At 45.2% G+C, this 13,772-nt stretch overlaps 1 protein-coding gene across 1 annotated transcript; it reads right to left on the bottom strand.

Annotated features, from left to right (window-relative positions):
* Positions 1–341: 341 nt before the first annotated feature.
* Positions 342–1,620, bottom strand: LOC139434837 (uncharacterized). Its single transcript, XM_071204877.1, has 2 exons — positions 1,129–1,620; positions 342–1,042 (listed from the first exon to the last, which is right to left on the bottom strand). The coding sequence occupies exons 1-2, from the start codon at positions 1,576–1,578 to the stop codon at positions 347–349; spliced, it is 1,146 nt and encodes a 381-aa protein (XP_071060978.1). The 5' UTR covers positions 1,579–1,620; the 3' UTR covers positions 342–346.
* Between the last annotated feature and the right edge of the window lie 12,152 nt (positions 1,621–13,772).

Below are 13,772 nucleotides of genomic sequence, written 5' to 3' on the forward strand. Positions count from 1 at the left end.
ACTTTGCGGTGCTTTGCCGCCCGCCCATCGGCACCCATAGTCGGCCTTCTTCACAGCAGCAGCACCCAACCTCCATGGAGGATTTTGCTCGTGCCCCTTCTTCACAGCACCACCTGCCCTGCTGGAGGTTCACACTTTAACTTTTTTTACCCTCTTCTACCTTACAAATCATCCCACACTTGAGCACTCCTCACTCGGACTAAACACCTCCATGCTACCACCAGAACCAGAATATCGTGCCCCTGGGGATCTTAAAGGAAGAAAACCCATAGTGGGATTTAAAAACAGAAGACTTAGTAATTTTAACAAACTTTATTTACAGTAATATTGACAGTAATAAATACATTCAAACAGGATATAACGTATTTACAAGGGGACTGATTACAACAACACACTGCATATTTACAAGTTGATCACTGGCAACAGTGGGTGAAGTTGGGGCAGAGTATGGCACCCTCTCTTCACCCATGTCTGAGGGGTTGTGTTCGGCCAGTGACTGGTCCCTCTTCGGGACATGTCTTGGTAGGGAGTCTTGGTAGGGAGCCGGGCTGTGCTCCTCTCCAGAGCTGTCACTGTCGATGTCAATACCCGCAAAAGTGTCTTCATTTCCCGCTGCTGCTGCTGTCGATGCCGCCGCCGCTGCTTGCAGTGACTCTGTGAAGAGCAACCGAATGTCCGCAGCCTCCTTCAAAGAAGGATTATTCGCGTAAAATGTGTCCGCAGTTGCAGTGTTGTGACACATGAAATCACTCACTCTTTGGCGGTTGCCTTTGTCTTGAAACCTCTTCGCATTATCGGCGTGGACTGTGCGGAGGTCGGTGAAGTTAATGGGACTGCGGAGCCCCACATCAGCCAATGCCAACCTCAGGGAGTAGGCAAGCTTCCTGAACGGGTTCTTCCCCTCTGTGTACAGAAAGTAACGGCTCTGGGTGCAGGTCAGCGTACCCTTAATTTCCAGCCACCTCTTCATCCATCCAAATTCTTCTACGGTGAGGTACAGCTGCGCCTCCCCGAACGCGTTGGCCGTCTTGTGGTTACTTACCTGTTATGACAGAGATAGAGAGTGTCAATACAATGTCAATCATGCATATAACTGCCAGAATAAATACATTGATTAATAGCACTCACATGAACCAGGTAGCCGAAGGCAGTGCCAGTTGTATCCGCCTTTCGGACCTCGGCGTTGGTCATGTTGGAGTAGACCCCCGGACGGTGGCCATAAATGCAGCTCCAATGAAGAGTCATATACCCATAGAGCAGTGTCCGGGTCGCGGTAGTCGGATTGCTGGCCATCACATCCAGGAGCTGAGAGATGCGAGTGGTGGTCGAAGTCAAGCATGTCATTAGGTCGTTGTGGCTCGGCAGACCTTCCATCTTGTCACGCTTCACTTGCATCTGGTGGATAAGTACTTTTCTCTTCAGGGACTTCAGGATGGCAACTACTTCCCGTTTGATTAAAATCATGTCGGTTTGGCTGAGCCTGCTCCCCTTGCACGGTGTGTCGGCCATGTACTTGAGAAAGTGTGATATATTCTTGATGTAGAAGTCGGAGGTCGTGACCTGAAGGCTTGACTTCATCAGGCTCCGGGACCACCCGCGTATCCTCTTGAGATCCCTCAAAAAGAGCCAGTCAGACAGGCGATTGAAACCGTCTGACCCTAACCCTAAACCTGAGGAACGACTTCACTCTGCTTAGTTTGGAGACTGTGTTTTCCTGGAGCCTCACTGGTGGGTCGATACCTGCATAATGCTCCCGGTATCCTTGCAGATAATCCTCTGTGAAATATAAACAGTACTTTAATGACAGAAACAGAAACTGCATGTGTCACATAGCCAAAACACTTACCCATGATCCGTGGGAATGTTATGTCCCGCATTATATTTCCCCGGCCCCTGCCCCGGAACCAGGGGGAATTTATGGGAGGGGAGGTTGACGAGGCCTCGGTATGGATGGATGCAGGCTCTGAGGAGCTGGATGAATGGGTGTGAGAGCCAGTGGGGGACTTGCTGCAGGCGGGAATGGGAGACGTGCTGCAGGCGGGAATGGGAGACGTGCTGCAGGCAGGAATGGGAGACTTGCTGCAGGAGGGACCTTTCGACTTGGACAGCCTCGTTGGTGTCGACTCTGGTCGGGGTCGTTTCTTCAGAATGACCCGCTCTCGTTCCTCCCCATCGAACGCGGGCATGTCCCCGGCCCGCTGATCCATCCTCTGTCGCTTGTCCTTTATCCTCTGCTGCAACTTGCAGCGCAGGGATTTCACCTCAGCAGCATATATGTCCCGCTGAGCCCTCACTGCGTTAGCCTCCAGCCTCCATTCTTTGCAGTCCGGGTTGTCACATTCATTCACCGGGGACAAGGGTGGAGGTTGTGACAGTATATCGTCGTCTGCCACCGTGTCAACAGCCCAAGCGGTAATCATTTCTATGGTGGGGTTTGTCATTCGGAGTTCATAAAGCTCCTTCTTGGCCACTGTCATTTTCATTTGATTTTGAACCACATGTAGTTCCTCCCGGGCCAGCTCAACATGGTCTCTGGCCAAGTGGCGATCCAGCCTTGTGCCGCGGTACTCGCATCCCAGAATGGTACAGGGATGGAGCCTAATGTTGGTCCGTCCGTTGGCCAACAACAGCAGAATTTTTCTTTCATCCAAGTTACGCACACCATGGTTCCTCTGTAGGTGCTTGCTCAGGGCACGGTAGGAGCTATTGCAGATCGGACAACGGACCGCCATCCGACCTGTATTCTTGAGCATTTCGGTACCGGGAAATGTCACCAGAATCGTGGGTAAAAAAGAAGGAAGCGTGAAAAGACTCACGAAAGACGCACTCAGCTTATTTTCAAATCAGTGTTTGTTTTCATTTGCATCATGGTGCGGTGTCCCATTTAGGCACTCGTTAGGCGGGCAGAGATCCCTGTAATCTCCCCTCACGTTCCTCCAGAGTCTGATTCTCCCAAAGGATACCCGACAGTTTCGGGTACGACCCAGAGGGCGCACGGTGGACGGCCAGGGCGAGGCCGCCACACCGCGCTGGAGTCAGGGTCCCGGTGAGGCGCAGGACGGAGCACCCGGCAGTAGCCTCCAGCAGACCCCCGCGCGGTTCCCTCGTCCCTCAGAAGAGGTGGAGAGGCGGAGGGGTGGGTCTTTTCATCTGCTGGCGGGTTGCCGGGATAACAGTATCCTCCGGGGAGGCATTGAACCCCTCTCAACTGCCCCCCGGAGGAGGCAGGGGAGTCAGGTACCCAGAGGGTGGACGGCCAGGGCGAGGCCGTCACAACCTGAGAACCAGAGAAAAGGGGTGAAAATGGGAAAAAAGTACCCCAAAATAGTGTTCCATAAGGCGGGTAGAGTCCCCTGACAACTCCCCATACCTTTCTCCAGGGTGGGAAAAAGTACAAGTCAACTTTTGGAAGAACCAGAGAAAAGGGTGAAAATGGATAAATTGTATCCGAAAATAGTGTTCCAAAAGGCGGGTAGAGTCCCCTGACAACTCCCCATACCTTTCTCCAGGGTGGGAAAAAGTTTAAGTCAACTTTTGGAAGAACCAGAGAAAAGGGTGAAAATGGATAAATTGTATCCCAAAATAGTGTTCCAAAAGGCGGGTAGAGTCCCCTGACAACTCCCCCTACCTTTCTCCAGAGTCGGAAAAAGTCTAAGTTAACTTTTTGGAAGAACCATAAAAAGGGGTGAAAATGGATAAAATGTATCCCAAAATAGTGCCTCTTGAGGCGGGTAGAGTCCCCTGACAACTCCCCTTGCATTCCTCCAGAGACCAGTTTGAAAACTTAAAGTTTTGTGAGAACCATGATTGGGGGAGTTGTCAGGGGACTCAGGCAACAATTTCATCCGATCCAAAGTGCTCATGAGGCGGATACATTCCTCCATGATTTCCCCATCATGTGAAAATAGCTCGTTTTTTTCTAAGTGCTCTCAAAAACCGGGTTTCCGATTTTGTGCAGATGGTAGCTTGGAAAAGATGAATGAATTTTTTGGATGGAGGAGGGGAGCTCTCGTTTCCCCTCTCCGTTGTAAATTGCAACGGGGGAGTGCAAAAGTCTCCGGGGCTTCGTTCCGAAGCGCCGAAGACTTGACCCACTCCCCCGTTGGCACTTTTTCGAGAATTTTCAAAAACTTCATTTTTGATTATTTTAACATATAATTGACCGTTTTCTTTACTTTTTTTTGCTTTCCACGGGTGGAGGCGCATGGCAGGCCGCATATGAGCTTCCAAATTCGGCCTGGAACCTCCGGGAATTATGGGTTAAGCTCCATATACTGACGACTCCCATTAAAAGTGATTGAAATGTACAGGAATCTGTCCATTTCAATCACATTTGACGACGCATGCAGGGTGACCCTGGCTACACTTAAAGGGGGTCTACTTTGCGGTGCTTTACCGTCCGCCCATCGGCACCCATAGTCGGCCTTATTCACAGCAGCACCACCCAACCTCCATGGAGAATTTTTCTCGTGCCCCTGGCTACACTTAAAGGGGGTCTACTTTGCGGTGCTTTACCGTCCGCCCATCGGCACCCATAGGCGGCCTTATTCACAGCAGCACCACCCAACCTCCATGGAGGATTTTTCTCGTGCCCCTGGCTACACTTAAAGGGGGTCTACTTTGCGGTGCTTTACCGTCCGCCCATCGGCACCCATAGTCGGCCTTATTCACAGCAGCACCACCCAACCTCCATGGAGGATTTTTCTCGTGCCCCTGGCTACACTTAAAGGGGGTCTACTTTGCGGTGCTTTACCGTCCGCCCATCGGCACCCATAGTCGGCCTTATTCACAGCAGCACCACCCAACCTCCATGGAGGATTTTTCTCGTGCCCCTGGCTACACTTAAAGGGGGTCTACTTTGCGGTGCTTTACCGTCCGCCCATCGGCACCCATAGTCGGCCTTATTCACAGCAGCACCACCCAACCTCCAGTGGAGGATGTTATCATGCCCCTGGCAACACTGGTAAACACTGGTAACATCTGTCTAGCCGCTGACAGGAACTTGACATTGGAACTTGACATCGCATTTCCATTGAGCGGACTCCCGTACATGTGAAGGGCAAGTCCCACGGTACCTCCGTTCATAAGGCTGACATTTGCCTTACTCTGGTTAGTACACGAGCCGCAGCATTTTGAATCAGCTGAAGCGACTTGATTGACTTCTTGGTACTCCCTGATAATAAAGAGTTACAATAATCCAGCCTAGAAGTAACAAATGCATGGACTAGTTTCTCTGCATCGTTGTGAGGCAAGATATGCCTGATTTTTGCAATGTTACGTAGATGGAAGTAGGCGGTCCTTGAAATTGATTTTATGTGGGCGTTAAAGGATAAATCCTGATCAAATATAACACCAAGATTCCTTATAGTCTCACTGGAGGCCAAATTAATGCCATCCATAGTTAGTATATCTTTAGATAATTTGTTTCGTAGATTCTTCGGGCCAAGTACAATAACTTCAGTTTTGGTCGTGTTTAACATCAAAAAGTTTAAGGTCATCCACGTTTTTAAGTCCTTAAGGCAGTCTTGAATTTTATTTAGATGATTAATTTCATCAGGCTTGATTGATAAATATAGTTGAGTATCATCCGCATAACAATGAAAGTTTACAGAATGATTCCTTATAATATTGCCTAACGGAAGCATATATAATGTGAACAAAATAGGTCCGAGCACTGAGCCCTGTGGCACTCCATGGCTAACTTTGGTTTGCGTGGAAGATTCATCGTTAACACGTACAAACTGAGAGCGTTCAGATAGATAGGACCTAAACCAGCCTAAAGCAGTTCCCTGTATGCCAACTAAGTGCTCTAGTCTTTGCAATAGGATATCATGGTCGATAGTATCAAATGCAGCACTGAGATCGAGCAAAACAAGAATAGAGACAAGTCCCTTGTCTGAGGCTATTAGAATATCATTTGTGACTTTAACCAGAGCTGTCTCTGTGCTATGATGTGTTCTAAAGCCAGACTGAAAATCTTCAAATAAATCATTGTTTTTTAAGTAATCACACAACTGTTTTGCGACCGCTTTCTCAAGAATTTTTGAGAGGAACGGAAGATTATAAATAGGTCTATAGTTGGCCAAAACCTCTGGATCGAGGTTGTGCTTTTTAAGAAGCGGTTTTATCACTGCTACTTTGAATGACTGTGGAACATAGCCTGATAATAAAGACATATTCATAATATTTAATAAAGAAGTGCTAATTAATGGAAAAACTTCCTTCAACAGCTTAGTTGGAATTAGGTCTAACATGCACGTTGATGGTTTAGAAGAGAGAATCATTGAATTTAATTGTTCAAGGTTAATGGCTGAAAAGCATTCTAGTTTACTATCTAGTGTAATATTAGAACTTACGATTCCGGGAGCTGTTGATAACACTATACTGGTCAAAGGCAAGAGGTCATTAATTTTGTTTCTAAGAGTAACAATTTTATCGTTAAAAAAGCACATAAAATCATTACTACTGAGTGCTATGGGAATAGAAGGCTCAATGGAGCTGTGGCTCTCTGTCAGCCTGGCTCCAGTGCTGAAAAGAAATCTTGCATTATTCTTATTCTCATCTATTAATGAAGAGTAGTAGGCTGCTCTCGCTTTACGCAGTGCTTTCTTATATTCATTGAGAGTAATATGCCAAATTAAACGAGATTCTTCAAGTTTAGTGGAACGCCATATCCTTTCAAGTTGTCTAGACTTTTGCTTTATTTTGCGGGTTTCGGCATTATGCCATGGAGCTAATCTATGTTGTTTCATTTTCTTCTTTTTCAAAGGAGCAACAGAGTCTAATTTTATTCGCAGCGCATCTATAGCACTATCAACAACATGATCAATTTGGGGTGGTGTACATTTTGTATAAGTTTCCTCCCCTACATGCAGACATGCTATCGAGTTAAGTATTGGTGGAATCTCTTCCTTAAATGTGGCTATAGCACTAACAGATAGGTTTCTGCTGCAAGAGCTTTTGACTGATGCTTTGTAGTCTAGTAACAGTACTTCAAAAGTTACTAAGAAATGGTCGGATAAAGCAGGATTATGCGGTTCGACTAATAGTTGCTCAATTCAGAGATGGGGACTCGAGTCTGCGACTCGGACTCGAGTCGCACTTAAGTCGCACACACAGAGACTTGAGACTTGACTTGGACTCATGACCAAAAGACTTCAGACTCGACTTGGACTCGTGTGTTGGGACTCGTGAACAATCATTGTGTTTTCTATTTTTGGCGTATTAAAGGTGGGGTAGGTACATTTGAGAGAAACCGGCTCGAGATCGCTAGAATTTGAAAATACACAACCGGAGATAATCTGCTAGAGGCTGCTACTTCCTTATAGAGCCCGCCTCCTCCAACACACACGAACGCGCACATGACCAATGAGGGCACGAGATCAGTTTGTGCCCAGATGGAAGGCTGACAGGCAGGTAGGCCATCCAGTTATTTTAGCCGGGCTCATTACGCAGACGTGCGCGCCTCTGTTACTACCTCGTAGTAACACCATGGCGACCGGCGGCACACCTGCAGCTGTACCGCTTGTAATTAGGTTCAACTACAAACACTTCGAACAAAACGCCGGCGGCACCAACAAAAGGAGCGCACACTGCAAAGTCTGCAATATCAAAATCAAGGATGCTGGCGCAACAACGTCGGATTTCATCAGGCACTTGAAAACTCACCCGGAGAGATCAGTCACATTAACGCATGGACGGTTAGCAAACATGTTTAGCTCAGCATCAGCTATGTAATGTTAACTTAGCTTGCTACTAGCTTTGTAACTGAATATTTGAAAAGATGAGTGAATGTGTTATTGTCGCACTTGTTTGAGTTGAGTGGCGTTGACATCCAACTCTTGACATGGCATAAAAAAGGTCGGTAACGTTAATCATTACGTTCCGCTGCCACCATTTACTGGCTAACGTTAAACGTAGAAAAATACATAGTTACATACATAAATACATCTGTGGGTTTATAGGCAGGTTACAGGTTTATTGTTGACCACGTAGCGTTAATGTTACAGGTTTATCAGGTTACCATGACACTGGCTTTGAGTGAGAGGATAGAGGAATATGTTTATTAATAGTAGACTTAAAAGATGTCATTAGAGACCCAGTGTAATTAAACAATACGGTTGATACAAAGACGTATTTGACGTATTTCTGATTCTGAAGTGTTTTGCTTATAAGTTGTTTGCATTTAGCTAAAGTGTGATGTTTTTCCTCATATTGCAATAGCCTGTTTAAAGTGATCATATAACAAACAACTAATCAGTACTGATACCGTATGCTAATAGATATAGGAGTGATAATAACACAGTCAGTGCTTTGAATTTCTTAAATATAGCTGTGCAGTATTCTTAACAGACTGGATAGCAGCAGACAATAGAAGGCTGATTACAACCAGAAGAGACATGAGACTTTTATTTTTTTAGAGACTTGAGACTTGACTTGGACTCGTGACCAAAGACTTGAGACTTGATCAAGTCTCACCTCACAAAGACTTGAGACTTGACTTGGACTCATGACCAAAGACTTGAGACTTGACTTGGACTTGCAAAAAAAGACTTGTGAACATCTCTGGCTCAATTTCAATACCATAAGTCAGAACAAGGTCGAGAGTGTGATTATAGCAGTGGGTTGGTTTATTTACACTCTGACAGAAACCAACAGAATCTAATATAGAGTTAAATGCAACAGTAAGGCTATTTTTATCATCGTCAACATGAATATTAAAGTCACCTACGATAATTACTTTGTCTGTTTTAAGAACCAAAGTTGATAAAAACTCAGAGAATTCTGATAAGAATTCTGTATAAGGACCTGGTGCACGATACACTGTAACAAATAAGATTGGCTGCAAAGTTTTCCAGGTTGGATGCGTAAGACTAAAAACGAGGCTTTCAAAAGAGGTATAATTTAATTTTGGTTTAGTATTGATAAGTAAACTTGAGTCAAAGATTGCTGCAACTCCACCTCCTCGGCCCGTGCCTCGAGCAATATGAGTGTTGACATGGCTGGGTGGAGTGGCCTCATTTATGCTGACATATTCTTCATGTCTCAACCAAGTTTCAGTGAGACAGCATATATCAATATTATAATCTGATATGAAATCATTTACCAATATTGCTTTAGATGCTAGAGATCTTATGTTTAAGAGACCACATTTAATCTTCCTGTTTTGTTGCACTGTAGTAGTTGTTACATTTACTTTTATTAGGTTATTATGTATGACACCTCTATTAGGTTTTACCTTAAATTGTCCTTGGGCAGACACACACACCGCTAATATTGGGTATTTTATTGGGTTCGGGATTCCTATGGGTGACTGCCTAGGAGAGAGTGCAGAGAAGTGTGTAAGACTGCGACTCTGCCTCCTGGGGCCTATACTGCGAACCTGGTTCAACCTAACCTGGATATATTTGAGTTAGCCGGTTGGCTTAATCCAAAACATACGCGCTCTCGCTAAACTGTACTACGACGCTGGTTATCAAGTGGATCGCTCAAGCCAACCGTGTCCTATCTAGTTAGGTGCGCGTTCACATGAAAGGGGTGGTATTTGGAGCATTCGACCAATCACAAACATGGAGAAGCGCACTGACAGCGCAGCGTCATACTTCCTGAATGAAAAGTGAACTTTAATACTAGTCAAAAATGAAGAAGTTAAACTTTAAACATCCATGACTTAAACACTTTATCCAGGATAAAAGCCACATAGCTGCACCTGCAAGGTGAATACAGCTGGAAAAAGAAAAAGTGTTTGAATGCGTACATTAACAGGTTTATGATATCACTGCCCCGTCTAAAACACGATCTGACTTCAATTACATTTGTCTCGAGTGTTTCGTCAAGTTATGTGTTGCTTAAAATAATACTTCTGCATACAGTATGTGACACTGTGAGTGTTGCACGGCCAGATACGGCTCAGCTGACTCAGATCAGGAGATATATGATACATTATGAAGTGATATGCCGCGGACTGTACTTAATGTACTCTGATCCGGTTACTTATGTTGTGGCCGATATTTAAGTAAGCTTTCTTAACGCTAATGTTATAATAGTCAGATTGCTCTGAAGATGGGAGGTGATATTCTATTGATGTTCACGTTCACGTTCACACAGTCGGTGATTTTTGCCGGCCGTCTTTCCTGCGACGGCAGCTTTTCTGTATTTCCTTTCTCCTGTAATATGACTTGATCGCTTTAAACTCCGCACACGGAGCTCTGATTGGTCAGCAGGCGGTGCTTTCACTGAGTTGAGCTCTTAGCCTGCAACCTAACCTGGTCCCGACCAGGTTAGCTGCTTAGCATATATTACCATGGAGATCTAGCCTGCTAAAAAGAGAACCAGCTTCGTATGACCGGAAAGCCGGAGTTTTCCCTGAATTTAGCCGGCTAAGCGAAAATCCTGCTTCGCAGTATACCCCCCTGGTCTCAACTCCAGTTTGTCATGGATTAAGTCCACAAAGCCCTGAAATGTTTGCCGAAATGAGATCTGCACCTTTCAAAGTAGGATGAATGCCGTCTCTCTTAATCAGACCAGGTTTTCCCCAGAAGGCTGTCCAATTATTTACGAAGCCCACATTGTTTGCTGGGCACCACCAAGACAACCAGCGCTGAAATGATGACATGCGGCTATACATGTCATCATTGATCAGATTGGGGAGGGGACCAGAGAAGATTACGGTGTCCGACATTGTTTTAGCATAACTACACACCGACTCCACATTAAGTTTGGTGCATTCTGATTGGCGTAAACGAACATCATTACCACCGACGTGAATAACAATCCTACCGTATTTATGTTTATTTTTAGCCAGCAGTTTAAGATGCGCCTCAACGTCGCCCGCTCTGGCCCCCGGAATGCATGTGACTGTGGAGGCTTCGGTCTCTAAATTCACATGTCTCATAATAGAGCTACCAATAACCAGAGTTGGCTTCTCAGCGGGTGTCTCGCTGAGTGGGGAATATCTGTTAGATACGTGAACGGGTTGGTGGGGACCTGCGGATTTCGCGTTATGCCCCTTCTGAACAGTCCGTGGGATTGCACAGTATATGTTGTCTGTGGCTGATGATTGTGTGCACCTGGTGTCCTGTGTTGTCTCCTCCCCCCTCACCTGTGTCTTGTTGTGATGATTGGAGTGTGGGTATTTAGGCTCTGTTGCCCTGTCTGTTGAGAGGGGTGTGTGTGTGAGATCCTTGTGGCTGCAAGATGTGGACAAGGAGAACAGCAGGATTGAGGCTGTGAACTTTCTGCCCATGTTTTTAATAAATGCCCACGTCGGGTTATATTTTTGGACGTTCTGCCTCTGCCTCCTTGCTTGGTCTGGGCCGCTCAACGGTCAGCTTCACACAGACGATGCAGGCCAAGAGCAACACCCGCCAGGCAGCAGTGTAGCGCTGAAGCACAGACGTTGAGGCAAAACAGCCGTCTTTCTGTGTTAGGCTTCCAGTCAGGGGCGGTTCTAGAGGGGGGCAGGGGGGGCCAGCGCCCCCCTAACACTGACCTCTGACCCTCCTGTGGCCCCCCTAACAATGAAAAGATTTTTTTTGTTTTTTTTTTAAATGTATATTTTCTTGTACTCGGTTTGCCAAAAAACGCTGGATTTTGTTGCTGTAATGTGAGATTGTGCAGACAGTTACAGCGACCTCTCCTGGCGAAGTGCAAGGCTGCAGTGGGTTTAACGTATCTTTGCCTTGAAAAATATTCGATGCACACACACACTAAGACTGAATATCATGTTCTATTTGCAATTAAAGATTGATAATTGTGTGTATTGGGTTATTGAGAAGAGACTAGAGAGTGCTGGACCTTTTTTTGGGCTGAGAGGGCCTTTTATCAGTTATTAAAGTATTAAAGTTGAAAAGCAATGATTACAAGTTTAACTATTCCAGGCTTTGAACCAGCTGCGCAGAGGACATCGCCGCACCCTGGCCGCCTGCTCTATCCACTGGGCTATCTATTCCTTAAACCATTGAAGTGTTTTTAATTTTATATTACTCATTTTCTTTTTGTTCACAGCTTCTCCACATTTCGAAGTGTTTCACGAGCCATAACGACCTATCTTTCTTCCTGGCTTGCTCTATAATGATCCAATTCAAATGCAATGCCAACAACAACTCAACAGCAACAACAACCCACACATTGCGCATTGTTTAGAGCGGTTATAAAGTGTTGAAGCGCTCAAATTTGAAACGGGTTCAACCTGTCACCTGTCAGAATCGAGACGAGGCAGTGCATTGAATCGCGTGAATGGACCGTGAACCAGTCAAGTGATTCATTCAGGAAATGAAGCAGTTGCTGGTTCGGACGTCACATGTCACGTGACTTGAAGCAGTTTCTGCTTCGGACGTCACATGTCACGTGATTTGAAGCAAGCTTCGAAGCACTGCTTCTATGGAATAGGAAATCCAGGGTTGAAGCTCCGTTCGAAGCTTCAGTGTCAAACTGCCATCACTACTGCGGACTATCATCACTCTGGAGGCTCTGTTGAGTGAACAGACGCCTCTCACATTTTGCTCATCATTCTGTCGTTAATCTGGTGCGTTTATCTCTGTGTGATATTGTGTGTTAGTAGAGTGTAGAGTAGGTTAGTTAGTGTTTAGAGTATCGTTAGGATTTGTGACTGTTGCCTTTAGGTTAGCTGTGTGTTTTGTGTAGACTCCATTTGTTAGTTGTACCACTCTTGAATTATTATTATTATTATTAGTATTTATTTTCCCTGTATGCCTTTAGACTCCTTTTGAGTCCTCCCTTAGTTTGGTTATCTGTCAACCTGTGCCCTTTTGGCCATTTTGTTTGTTTCAGGCTGCCTGCCTGCCATTTTGTTACACCTTGCGTTATAATAAAACCACTTATAATTAATACCAATACCACTCTGGTCGTGTCGTTTCCCTTTGGTTCCCCTAGCCCAATAGGGAACGTAACACCCCCTCAGAAAATAACTGGCCCCCCAGTCAAATTGGTCTTGAACCGCCACTGCTTCCAGCGCAGGTGATGTTACGATAATAATACTACATTCATATTATTCAGGAAGGATGTGACAAGCAAAAAGCGTACCTACTGATCAGGCAAAGTTAAGACACTCAGCAGGAGAGCTTCGTTCAGCAGCGGTAGCAGACAGGATCCCTGCAAGGGTCTACAACCAGCAATAAACATGTAGTATGTATGCTACTTGTCATGCTATGCATACAACAAACGGCAGCCACCGCAAACCATGGATGTATAATAAGAACTGGATACAGCGTGGGAGGCGGGGCCTCATTCATTCCTATGAGAATTGCTCATTGGCGCATGATGATAAAATGGCCCAACTTTTGAGAGAGTGAAACGTCACAGATTACCCGGCATGCGTGAGAAGTACCCGTATGTGCGCTCATAGCGCATGCGCAACTTTTACCAAAATGCTCGTTCACATCAAGCACGTCAATTTGCATACACATAACAGCAACGCACGTTCATGACAGCATGGTAATGATTTTTTTATTATGATGGATTTGATATTAACGACGCGGCAGTTAGCAGCGAGCGGCTAGCTAGTAATTATGCTAATGTGATATCAATCGTTATGTACTTATATTACGCTGTAACAGGATCTAGTGATATCCAACAGAGCTTCATTTAGCATGAAATAATGATTGCACTGTGTATATATATATATATATATATATATATATATATATATATACTTGTAATATTAACTTTATTTAATACAACATTTACGGTACAAGATTTAATCATACAGCCCATGTAGTATGATAATGAATTACAGCAAACATGTGCACTAT

This window comes from Pseudochaenichthys georgianus, chromosome 1 (genome assembly GCF_902827115.2).
Source record: "Pseudochaenichthys georgianus chromosome 1, fPseGeo1.2, whole genome shotgun sequence".
NCBI lineage: Eukaryota > Metazoa > Chordata > Actinopteri > Perciformes > Channichthyidae > Pseudochaenichthys > Pseudochaenichthys georgianus.

Bases quoted from the DNA above. Each gene is read 5' to 3' on its own strand.
- LOC139434837 (XM_071204877.1), bottom strand. From the start codon at position 1,578: ATGAAGTCAAGCCTTCAGGTCACGACCTCCGACTTCTACATCAAGAAT. The intron at 1,043-1,128 runs GTGAGTGCTATT...CTGTCATAACAG, and splicing joins CCTTCGGCTACCTGGTTCAT to GTAAGTAACCACAAGACGGC.